We start from the raw sequence: 13,067 nt of genomic DNA on the forward strand, positions 1-13,067 counted from the left end.
TATTTGATTTAATTATTTATTTTGTCTTATGTCGAATTATGTAGGAAATTGTATTTTTATTTCATCATATGCAATCTAGGAAGTATTCCTAGTGAGATTTAGCCTGGAAATATCCCAAGCAAACACAAATATAGGCTAGAATATTTATCAAATTAGCTACAGAATGATCTTGATAAAAATTGCTAGGTATTTTTAGCTAGTAATTTAGCTTGGAAACATTCCAAGCAAAACGTTGAAAAGGCTAGAATACTTGTAAGTTTAGCTAGGGATATACCTAGCTAGTTTTAATAAAATCAACGCTAAATAAAAAAACTTTGCTTGAAATTTAGCTAGTCTAGTCGTAGCAAATATTAGCAAGGGATAAGTTCCTAGCTAATAGCCTAGTTATGTTTCAATAAGTCAACATTGACCAAACAAACTTTGCTTGGAATATAGCTACCACATATCCTAGTAAATATTTTGCGAGGGATCTGTGCCAAGCAAATATCCGTAGCTAATTTAGCTACGGATGACACATCTTCCTAGCAAAAAATTTAGCTAAGAGCATATTAGCTACGGAATTAGCTAAGGTCATTTTCCTAGCTAAAGCGATATTAGCTAGGGATCTTGCTAAGTTAGCTAGGATTTTGGCTGCTAGCTAAATGTGTGTTCTCTTGTAGTGAAACCGTACTAATTCCGATTGACCATCAAACAAAATTGAAGCTTACATTTATGGAAACGAACCCTTTGCTAGTTCAGTATATATGGAATGTAAGAAAAACAAAGGAAACGAACCCTTCCAGTCCAACCAACGATGGCTGGAAGAGGACCTCAGGGCAACAGAACCTCTCAACATCAATATTAATGACTTGTCCATCAGGAAGTTCATAGCTCTTCTCAACTGATCTTGAGCAAATTTTTGCCTTCTCAATCTCCTGCTCAAAATCCAGTGCAACATATGCAATCGTCTCCTTCATATGACAAATAACACTTCTTTCAATGGCACAATTATTTTTTTTTTAATTAAACTCCATTCACCCAGGCTTTCACCTCCCATGGTAATGGGGGTTAGGCATTGACCCCTACCTTATTTATTAAGGGACTAAAAAAGTGTACATGTAGGAGGGGGACATAGGTAACCTTACGTCCTCAAAAAATACATTTGTGCTGAATATAATCAGCATTGTAGAAAAGAGTAACTTCCAAAATATAGAGATTCTTATTAGAAGTTTGTTCCTACCAGCACATAATTGCTTTCCTAGTGCTAGACTAAGGGAAGGAGTAAATGGTAGTAAGAGTCCTTTAAGGGAGATATTAAAACTTATCAAAAGATCCCTTTGCATTACAAAGATTCTTGGAACCTCATGTGTCATAAAGAACAACAGAAAGATTATGCTAATTATCATAAATAAAGAGTCATCTGACATTTGAGTTTCTTCTCTTAGCCTGCCTGATTCTGAAAGTAGGCACCTCCATTTGATCCATCATGAAACATCCTCTGGCTTCCCTAGGAAGTTTTGATAAGGTTGAGAAGATCGCCTCATTATGTTGTTGAAGTTTGCTACCATACTTAGCCAGAGCATCTGCTACAGAGTTAGCTTCTCTATAGCAGTGTTGGACTATAACTTAGAGGGATTGAATCATGCCTTGCATGTCTCTGATTTGATGATAGAGTTTCCACGGAATGCTACTGTGTCCTTGAATCATATTGACCACCAGCAGAGAATCCAACTCCAAAATAATATTCATGTAATTGTTAGCAATACACCAAGAAAAAGCAAAAAAAGCTGCCGACAATTCAGCAGTGTTGTTAGTACAGAAATGTAGTTTTTTAGCAAAAGCCATAATCAAACTACCATTTCTATCTCTAACAATACCTCCAATGCCAGCTAAGAGATCCTCAGAGTTACTGCTACTATCAGAATTAATTTTGATCCATTGTTTGGGGGTTTTCCCCAAGTAACAGGAGTGGAGATGAGGGAAGGTCTGAGATTATCCAGATGTGTGCAAAGGTTATACCAATTCCACCTTAAATCCACCCTAGCACCTATCTTGTTAAGGTGGATTTTAATAGGAAAAAGAATCTCTTGGCAAATTTTATAAATTATGGGGGCACCATTCCCGTATCTAGATGCACATCTAGCTTTCCAAATCTCCCAATAAATGTATATAGGGAGAATTTGATGCATAGTTCTAATAAATTTGTTGTGAATGTTTATGGTAATCCAAGTAAAAAGTCGCCCACTCAGAGAAGGAGTATGAGGAGTAAGACCAAGATTAGCATAACAAAGGTTCCAAACTGCTTTAGCAGTATCACTTTCTAGGAAGAGATGATTAATAGTCTCTTCCCTAGGGGGCACACAACATGAACACCGGAAAATAATGCATCGACCAAATCTAGATATGATAGTATCAACAGGAATTTTCCTATTTAAAATTCTCCATAAAGTAAAAGAAACTTTAAAAGGAACATATTTAGGCCAAGTATTGATCCATACCTGCAGCTGGTCTTTCCTCTGTCTTACAATTTCAAAGGCAGTAGAACAATTGAATCTCCCATTAGTGGAAGGTGTCCATATAGCAATGTCTGCCTCCCTTCTGTCACCAATTGGAATTTGGGAAATCTTATCTAAGATATCAGCTGGAACCAATTGACTTATGAAATCAAGGTCCCATATTCCCTCATCTGTAATGCAGTCATCCAATATAAGATGCCTAGGTTTAGACTGAAGCTGCAGAATCTGGTATAGAGGGCTAGAACCAATCCAGTTATCCCACCAAAAGGATATGTTACCAGCTTGAATTCTCCATATGATATGTTTGTCAACTTGTTACCTCATATTCATAAGGTCTTTCCAGTTGCTAGAGTCACCATTCTGTTTTTGTTTGGACATAGGATGGCTTCTCTGACAGTATTTGTTCATTAGAAAACTAGATAAAAGGTTATTTTCAGATCTTAGCCTCAACCATCTCTTTGCATTAAAGGACTTAGAGATATCATGAAACCTTTTAAAACCAGCACCTCCTTCTGAAGTAGGGTAGCATAATTTATCCCACGCTCTCCAATGGTACTTCTTTTTTGTGTCATTATAACCCTAGAAAAAATTAGCAAAATATTTTTTAATTGCTTGAAAATCGTTTTGGGAGGTGATATTGCAGCCAAGATATGAAGAGATTGGGACTAAAGAACATGCTTGATGAGTGTGGCTCTATCCCCAACAGATAATAGGTTACCTTGCCAACCTTTGATCTTGTTCTAAACCTTAGTAACTATATCATTGAAGTAGAATATTGTTTTTCTCCCACAGTAAATAGGGCAACCTAGATACTTAAAAGGAAAATGTTGATGCTTGTAGCCTATGACTCTTTCTATCATTCTTCTCTTAGGCTTTGGAGTTTGAGCGATAGTGGCGAAGAAACTTTTCTCCTTGCTAATCTCCTGACCTGAAGCTTCTTCATATTGGTGTAGTGCATTCATGGTCATCTTGATTGATCTCTTATTCCCTGAAGAGAAGATAACTAGGTCATCTGCATAACAGAGATGGTTGATCTGTGGGCCATTCTGGTTCATTGAGAAGCCAATATAACCTTCTCTATCATGGAGACTGTTAAGAACCTTGGTTAAGGTTTCGGCAGCTAAGATGAATAAGGTCGGGGAAAGGGGGTCCCCTTGTTTAAGATCTCTAGTAGAGTGAAAAAAGCCTTATCTAGTTCCATTAATAAGGATAGAATACCACACATCAGAGATGAGCCTAGATATAATGCCAACAAACATGTCTGAGAAGCCCATTTGCTTCAAAACTGCTGTGACGAAGCTCCAAGAAACTTTATCATATGCCTTAGCCATGTCTAGTTTAATAACGAAATTGGCCCCCGGATTGTTCATTTTTATGTTATGAACAATTTTATGTGTTAACAATACGTTCTCAGAGATTAATCTCCCTTTCATAAGGCCAGACTGATTTTGTGAAACCAGTTTATGAAGCATGCTAGAGAGCCTATTAGTTATGATTTTGGAGATAATCTTGTTAGAGAAATTGCTAAGGCTTATAGGTCTGAGTTGTGAAAAATCAAAGGGAGATTCAACCTTTTGGATTAGTACAAGATAAGTGTGAGTATAGTATTTGGTTAACTTCTTGCCGGCAAAAAATTCATGAACCATGTCCACCACCTCTGATGATATAACACCCCAGCAGTTCTGATAGAAAAATCCATTAAAACCATATGGTCCTACAACGGAATTAGGATCCATACAAAAAATAGCATCTTTAACTTCCTCAATAGTAGGACGAGAGGTAATCCAATAATGATCCTTAACAGAAATTATCTTCTCAATTCTGTGAATAATATCCATATTAGGTGTAGTGTCAGGCTGAGTGAAGAGATTACTAAAGTAATTGATAGCTTCATTTGAGATTTGATTGATCCCTTGGACCCAGTGGCCTTGTCTGTCCTTGATTCTGTGTAAATAGGCTCTCTTTCTCCTCTGTCTAATAACACTATGGAAGAATTTTAAATTAGTATCACCTTCCTCCTCCCACTTAACTCTATCTTTTTGCTTTAAGATGTTGGTTTGGACCTTAGTCCAGTAAATCTGCTCGGCATAAAGGCTGTGAAGGTTGGTTCTATTATACTCACTGTCATCAGCTTCATAGATAGCTTCCATTGTTTCTACTCGGTCTTCCAGACTCTTCACTTCGTTAAAAACATTGCCAATTGTATTTTTGGACCAAACACTTAACTTTTTAGCAAGTTTTTTATATTTTTGTTGGAGGATCCACATTGCATTGCCAGTAAAATCCTCCTCCCAAGTTGTCTTGACTATATTCTGAAAACTAGGTTGATGTACCCAAAAGTTGAAAAATTTAAAGTACTTGATGGCGGGAGCTTCTACAGTATTGCATTACATTAATAGCATGTTGTGGTCTGAGCCAGTCCGAGGGAGGTGCCTGGCTGTCACTACTGGAAAGTATTCAGACCACTCATCATTGTAGAGCACTCTGTCAAGTCTCTCACTGATTCTTTTACGTCTCTTTCTATTATTAGACCATGTGAAGTCATTACCAATGTAACCTGCATCTATCATGCAATAGTCATCCATACAATTAATAAAGTCTTTGCTTTTCCTGATCCTATGAGGCCTGCCTCCTTTTTTCTCAATGGCTTGCATAATGGAGTTGAAGTCTCCAAACATGGACCATGGACCTTGAATTATGTCCTTTATCTGCTCCAGTTTTTGCCATAATTTCTTTTTCCTCCTGGCCTTTGTCTTTGCATATACTATGGTTACCCAGTAGGTGTCCTGCACCATAGCATGTTGAACTGATAAAGTCAGTTGTTGTTTGTGGTTACTAATGACAATACATGTATAATCTGCATCCCAGAAGCACCAAATCTTACCATTACAATTAGCAATAGCATGTTGGAAACCCAACTTCCTCTTGTATTGCTCTAAATTAGAGCTATGAACAAAAGGTTCAAGAAGGGCCACAAAAGAAACTTTGTAAAAATTAACAAGTTTGATGAGCCTGTCAAAGGCACCTTTTGATTCCACTCCTCTTATATTCCAAATGATTGTACTAATCATTGGAAACATCAAGATTGGGATTTTTTTGCATGTCTTCCTCTTCCTCTGGGAGGTGGGAGATGTGATGCTTTAACTTTGTTAGGCTTATCTTTAGTAGATTGTGGTCCTCTAGGTGAAAATCCTCCTTTGCTTATCACTTCAGTGATATGCATAGCTATTTCATCTTGTTGACTTTTATTAGAAGGATCAAAGGCCTCAGCCAGGCTATTTGCCACCTCATCACTATTCGATCCCTCAGTGTTGATAGGTTGAGAGTTATTTCCCCCCTGCTTCTATTCCTTGCTTTCCTGTCTTCGCTACTGCATGTTTGGATTTAGGAGATGTGATAACTTTAACCATCCCTAATTCAATCACCAGAGTCCCTTTTAAGTTGTTCTTTTCTTTGTCTTGTGATTCTTCCAACTCATCATTTTGGAGTTGATTAAATGAATTTTGCACCAAAACTGGATGGTTTTGGACAGTATAGGAGGATACAATCTTTCCATCTTCCATTTGGTCAGTAATCAGAAGACATTCTTTTTTATTTTGGATTTTCTTGGTTCCAGATGATCCCTCATCTTCCACCACAGGAGACTTTATACTGTCTTGAGTTTTTTTATAAGGAGCTCCAGGAACTTGGATAGTTCCTTCCACTAAATGAAGTTGGCTCGTGACTTTGTTGACCTTATTTTTTTTGGATAATCTTCTGTATTACATTTCTCCTCCTCCTTTTCCTCTTCTCTTTATCTTTGGAGCTTTTATTGCTAGGTTCAGGATCCTTAGCAACTTTGGCGCTCTTAGTGATAAAGTTAGAACTCGTATCTATAGTTTCAGCCTCATTAGTGAGAGTCCTAACCTCCTCTTGTAATCAAGTCTTGTTCATTGTGTTATCTGATTTCTCTTTGCTCACTTCCGCTTGTTCAGTTCCTTTGTCATTCACCTCTTCTTTCCCCCCATCCTTTTCCTGTGATTTAGTTTGTTTTTTCTTTTCAAGTGCTCTACATTGAGCAATTGAATGTACAAGTAATCTATAGTGTTTATAATATCTTGGGACAACTTCATACTTCACTTTCTGAGCAAATCCCTTGAGAGCAGTATTATCGTTTTCTAGACCAACCCATACATGATAAAGTTGGGGTTTGAGTAGATCAATTTCTACTCTAACCTTGACCATCCACTGGTCTAACCTTTTGTTGCCATATCCAATCCCAGAGGAATTCCAATGGGTCTAATAATTTGTTTAATATATTCCCAGGTATGTAGATGTTGCAGCAATTTGGGCAAAAGCACCCAAACAGGAGAAATAGGAATATCCTCTTCAAGTTTCCAATCGGGTGTCCATTTAGTAAGCCACATCTCAAGACCTTCAATTTCAATTCTTCTTTTGAACCGAACAATATCGAAATTTTCCAGATTATAGCACTGAATAAAAATATTTTTGTTATCATAAACACCAATTTTAGCGTTGCCTTTCAGAGCAACCTTCTCTACAAATGCCGACATGATTTTTTCAATTTTGGGTCGAATTTTTAGGAATCTTCCCACGATTAGAAATTTGCATTCTTCCGCCATCACTCCATAGTAGTCCTTAGCCTTAAAAATCACAGCTGGCATGCCATTGTGTGTTGTGGTTCTTGCTAGAACTGGAGGTCGTCCATGGAGGTCTTGATTTAGGTTAGGGCGAGCTACATTAGAAATAGCAGTAGCATAGGATGATTTGGACTGATGTGGAACGGTGAGAGTATCCCCACTAGGTAGGAGATCATTTTGGGTAGCCGGACGCGCCTGAAGACTGCCGTCCGGTGGCTCCATATAGTGGAGCGTATAGTGCAAACGCTGAGATTAGAGAGAAATATTTGTATCTTGATTCAACGGCACAGTTAAGAACACAAAGAGTCTCCCAGAGGATATTAATAAGATCACAACCACCAAGATCTAACCGTGAGATAGCATGGGGAAGTGCATGTCCCTCATAGATGGGGACAGTGTGGGTCACACCATCACCAGAATTAAGAACAATACCTTGTTGCAAAACGATAAACGAAATTAGTCACTTGACTATAATAGTAGAGAACCAGAATATGCTGGTATTCCTTCTTCTTCTTACCAGTTGTGCGACCATTAGCAAATAGAGAGAGAACAGCCTGGTTTGCAATATACATGGCTGGCAAATTGAATGTCTCATACATGATATGAGTCATTTTCTCTCCGTTTGCTTCGGGGTTAAGTGGTGCCTCAGTCAGCAGAATAGGATGCTCCTTGGGAGCAACACGGAGCTCATTGTAAAATGTGCGATGCCATAATTTCTCCATCTCATCCTAGTGGATTACTATGCCTTCTTCAAGAGGATATCTCAGAGTCAAAATACCTCTTTTAGACTGAGCTTCATCGCCAACATAGGCATCTTTCAGTTCCATTCCAACTTTGATGCTAGTATGTAGTGGCGGAGCCACATTGAACCAAGCCAAAAAATTACACTATATTGCTAGATAAGTTTTTATATTTTATATATACTTACTATACGTTGACTCCTCTTGACTTTTTGATGTAGCTAGTTAATTATTTTTTGACACCCCTCGATGAAAATTTTGACAGCGAGTATGACGAGAACCAAAACAGCCCTTTGGAGAATCATCCCCATCAAAGCCGACCTAAAGAAACAAACAAGGCAGTTATTATTCATTAGTAGGTCACATAGGTAAGTAATACAGTTAACACAATGTATGAAGTTGAATTTGCAAGCAGTTATCTCTAACCTTGCTCATTCGAGTTCCGTTTTCAATAACAAGTGGTTGAATATCCTTCACATCAGCCATCTCCTAAGGATTTCAAAAATATTTATTTTGCAAGTATAATTTAGGTGAGACATCACTGGTACAAATACAAAAAGTGAAAAATACTCACAAAGTCAGCTTGGTCTGTGAGTAATTTCTTCCTTTATATACATTGTCTGATTCTCTTTTTATCTGCCCTCAAGCTCAAGCTTAGATAGTGTAACACTCCTCAAATCTATAAAAGTTTCAACACATGCTAAATATAGAATTTAATTATTTTGCTTTTAATCTTAAATTATACTTAAACCCTTGTGATTGACTTTTGAGTTACTTCTCTATTTATAAATAATTGAATATACAATTAGGGGAATATTAATAATTTTAATATTATTAATTATTAAAAGTAGGTATAATTAAATATTAGTTAAGTCAAAACCAAAAAAAAGGGAAAAACCAAAAAAATAAGGAAGCACGTGACAAGCCTTAGCCCTTTAAGGCAAAGGATTAAACAAAGGGCTTTAAGGATTAAACAGAAACATAACTCTGTTCTGTCACGCAAGGCACGCAGGCAACGAAAATAAAATTCTAGGGTTCTTTATAAATCATTAATTCTTGAACTCAGATATATAAAATTCCCTATTGTCAATTATCCTACAGTGGTAATAGGTAAGAATTGAATAGTTAATTCCCTTCTTTTTCTGTATCAACAGTAAATTTCATGTTTAGGTGAGAAACTTTAAAATTGATTAAAATGCACTGGTTGTTGTAGAATCAATTATTTGACGGGTATAAATTGGACTGGGGCTTGCGTATTGGCTTAAGCAGTTTTGAGGTGAGTTGATATAACCCTTTACTAAAGTGGTTTAACTCACAAAAGCACGCATACAAGGTGTTTGATTAATTGCTTAAAAGAGTTTATATGTACTTAATTGGAGCGAGTGAGTATTTATTAATTTAGAATTGTTCTAGCAAAAGTTTAGATGATTTATTATGATATATGTGCATAAATTTTCAGATTTTTCTGTTATTCTTATATGCCATTTTCATGTTGAAAATTTATGAAGAAGCAAGAATCTTTAGAAATACTTTTGAGTGTTTATTTCATTCTTATGCCATACTTTACATTTAAGGATAACAGTATGAGTATGTATAGAATGTTCCAGAAAGGATTTAAACTTAAAAAGTCACAAGAAGAAGTTTTAGTAAGAAAAGATTTTTGGGAGTATCCTCTATTCTGAGAAGAGGTCATCGTCCAGGCCGTGGGTCCTGACCAAGGCGTTGACTTCCTGAAACTACTTGTGCCAAAGTAGGGAGCACACGAGCCGAGGGTCTCGTTGCTAAGAATTTACTTAGCCAGGCTAAGGTATGATACATGAGCGCTGAGAACCATGAAGCAAGTGGCACCTCGTGGATTGGGCCTATTCGATCAGGTTGGGATAGAACTCGTGCCGATCACACGGTGACTAAGACAGAAAGAGGTCAGGATAGTTGGAACTCCCGAAGTATAAAGTGAATTATTTTTTAATAAGAAAGAAGAAGAAAAGAATTTCTTTTAGAATGTTCATAAACTGTTATTATGCAATTATTTTAGAATTGTTCTTATAAGCTTTATGTTTTACATGCATTTAGAATCTTTGCTCATAATGTATATTTTATTAAAGTTTCGTCCCCTGTCATTGAGACTCACTGAGTACAATGGATGGTACTGACGTTCTCTTTTGGGAACCTACGTTTGTCTGCGGTACAATGTAGGAACATAATTTGCAGGCGAGCAGGCTACAGGTTAGGGCTTCCCTCACTTCCAGTGCTATTGGTGAGCTCCGCTTTTATTCGTAGAGTACTCCTTTGAGTCGTCATTATTTAGCTATTTCTTTGTTTACTTAGAGAACTGGCCAGGAAATTTTATGTCCTGAGCAGTGCATCAATTTATCAATAGAGGCTTCATAGACACAGTCGTTGGGTTAAGATTCAGATTTTTTTGATAATAACTCAGCGGTATTTCAGTGGTTACTACGAAAAAATTTTTGGAGTTGGTTTATTTTAGATATTTAAATTAATTGAAAGTATTTGGTTAAACTTTTGTCTTGTTGCATATAAAGTTTGAAGTTATAATAGATTTGATAAGCGCAGATGGTTCGATCGGTCAAGTTTAGTGATCGGGTGCCCGTCACGGCTTGTTCAGAAAATGGATCGTGACAGATAGATTGGTGCAGTAGGAATTGATTCAAGAAATTTGAAGATATCTCACTCATGTTGAAATCCCAGAACATTGATTTTCCAAATCCTAATTCACCTTCCTGCCCATGAAAAGAAAGAGAAAAATGCTGAAAATTAGCTAGTAGTATTTCCGAAAGAACGTGTCCTCACTCTAGACCAAGATTTATTAGTAGCTGCACAACTACTCTAGACTGAAAAAACATTCACATTCACAAAGAATGGTAGCATAGGAATCACTAAACTTAAGAAATATGAGAACGCAAGGCAGACATGCAAAGTGCTATATATGGTGATAACTAAAATACAATTTTCAATGTTTGAAGATAGCATTCAAGAAATAAGTTAAGAATAATTAGTTAGAGTTTTCCTTTAATTGGTGCTATAGTAACCCTAAAGAATAAGAAAACTCTACTTGTCAATTGATGTTATTTCAGTTTTAATTGGAATCAATCTTTCGTAGCATGGTTATGTTTTTTTATTCGTTTTTTGTAACAAGGGAACCCGCAGCCGCTACCCTTTGAGTGCGTACATGGTAAACTTCGCTCTTGTGTAATAGCCCGCAAATCACACAGGAGGGTAGACCACACTAGGCAAGCCCTGTGCGATAGGCTCGACCCAGGAGTTATGCAAGTTGGTTTCGAACCCTAGATCTTTTGGGGTCCATCCCATAAATTAAGGAAGATAACTTTCTTCCTTTGATTGGCAGCCATCTTTTCTTTTGCATTGTCAAATATGGTAGGCTGCAGAAGGAAAATGTCAAATTGGTAGGCGGAAGAAAGAAAATATTTGTATTGCAAATTTTCAACCAATCCTTCATTCTGATTGGTTGAAGAGGTAGGATATTTCTCCTATAAAAGGAGAGCTTCGGCTTCTTTATTTCACTACACAGAAAGAGAAGCAACACAATAGTTGCAGAGAGTATTTTTTAGTCATTGTGAGAAATAGACTACAACAACAATAACAACCCAGTATAATCCCACTAGTGGGGTCTGGGGAGGGTAGTGTGTACGCAGACCTTACCCCTACCCTGGGGTAAAAAAGCTGTTTCCGATAGACCCTCAACTCCCTCCCTCCAAGAACTTTGGGGTGACTCGAACTTACAACCTCTTGGTTAGAAGTGAAGGGTGCTCACCACTAGACTGTGTAGAGGAAAATAGAGAGAGAGTGATTTTATAGTGAGGTGGGCATATCAAAAGAGGGTTATTTCTTTTGAGTGTTGTAGTGGTCTTTGGATTATTTTACTCGGACCTACAAAGTATAAAATTCTTTGCTATAGTGATATTAGTTGCTCGTCTCGGGGTCGTGATTATTTCTCTTATTCAAAAGGGTTTTTCACATAAAAATCTTGGTGTCGTAGTCACTCTTTTATTCTTGTTAATTATCGTATCTCGGTGCTACGTTATTATTTCGCTTTTATTACTGTGAATGTTATTTCTGTAAGGGGTTTATTCCCAACAACTGGTATCAGAGCACATGTTCTGTTCATTCACAGAAATACTATTCAATGTCGGTAGTACTATACTCGGTGAAAAATAAAAATGTCCGGAGTAAAGTACGAGATAGCAAAATTTAACGGAGATAGCGGTTTCTCAACATGGCAAAGAAGGATGAGAGATCTCCTCATCCAACAAGGATTACATAAGGTACTGGATGCTGAGGCCAAAATGCCTGATCTATGAAAGCTTAGGATTGGGCTGACTTGGATGAAAGGGCTGCTAGTGCAATCAGGTTGCATTTATCAGATGATGTGGTAAATAACATCATTGATGAAGACACCGCACGTGGCATTTGGACAAGGTTGGAAAGCCTATACATGTCCAAAACGCTAACAAATAAATTGTACCTGAAGAAGCATTTATATGCCCTACATATGGGTGAAGGTACGAATTTTTTGTCATATTTAAATGTGTTTAACGGACTAATCACACAGCTCGCCAATCTCTGAGTAAAAATCGGGGAAGAAGATAAAGCCATTTTGCTGTTGAACTCGTTGCCATCTTCGTACGATAATCTGGCAACAACCATCCTGCACGGTAAGACTACCATTGAGTTGAAAGATGTCACATCGGCTCTTTTACTCAATGAGAAGAGGAGAAAGAATCCTGAAAATCAAGGACATGCTCTCATCACAGAAGGTAGAGGCAGGAGTTATCAAAGGAATTCGAGCAACTATGGTAGATCCGAAACTCGTGGTATGTCTAAGAACCGATCCAAATCAAGAGCTAAAAATTACTACAATTGTGATCAACCAGGTCATTTTAAAAGAGATTGCCCAAATCCAAGGAAGGGCAAATGTAAAACTAGTGGCCTGAAGAATGACGACAACACAACCGCCATGGTACAAAACAATGATAATATTGTCCTCTGTATAAAGGAGGACGAGGAATGCATGCACTTATCAGGTCCAGAGTCGGAATGGGTGGTTGATACAGAAGCATCTTACCATGCCACACCGGTAAGAGATCTTTTTTGCAGATATGTAGCAGGTGATTTCGTCCTTGTGAGAAAGGGTAACACAAGTTACTCAAAAA

General features: G+C 37.4%; 1 protein-coding gene and 1 pseudogene across 1 annotated transcript in view; both read right to left on the reverse strand.

Moving 5' to 3' along the window:
- Window positions 1–8,506, reverse strand: part of LOC104101586 (actin-7-like) — a 177,144-nt gene extending 168,638 nt beyond the window's left edge. The window contains exon 1 of the mRNA XM_070200002.1: window positions 8,302–8,506. Coding sequence (XP_070056103.1) covers window positions 8,302–8,361 — 60 coding nt within the window. The 5' untranslated portion in view covers window positions 8,362–8,506. The remainder of the gene's footprint in view (window positions 1–8,301) is intronic.
- On the reverse strand, window positions 76–8,186 carry LOC117278616 (actin-100-like; annotated as a pseudogene).
- Window positions 8,507–13,067: the final 4,561 nt, after the last annotated feature.

Source organism: Nicotiana tomentosiformis, chromosome 4 (genome assembly GCF_000390325.3).
Source record: "Nicotiana tomentosiformis chromosome 4, ASM39032v3, whole genome shotgun sequence".
Taxonomy (NCBI): Eukaryota; Viridiplantae; Streptophyta; class Magnoliopsida; order Solanales; family Solanaceae; genus Nicotiana; species Nicotiana tomentosiformis.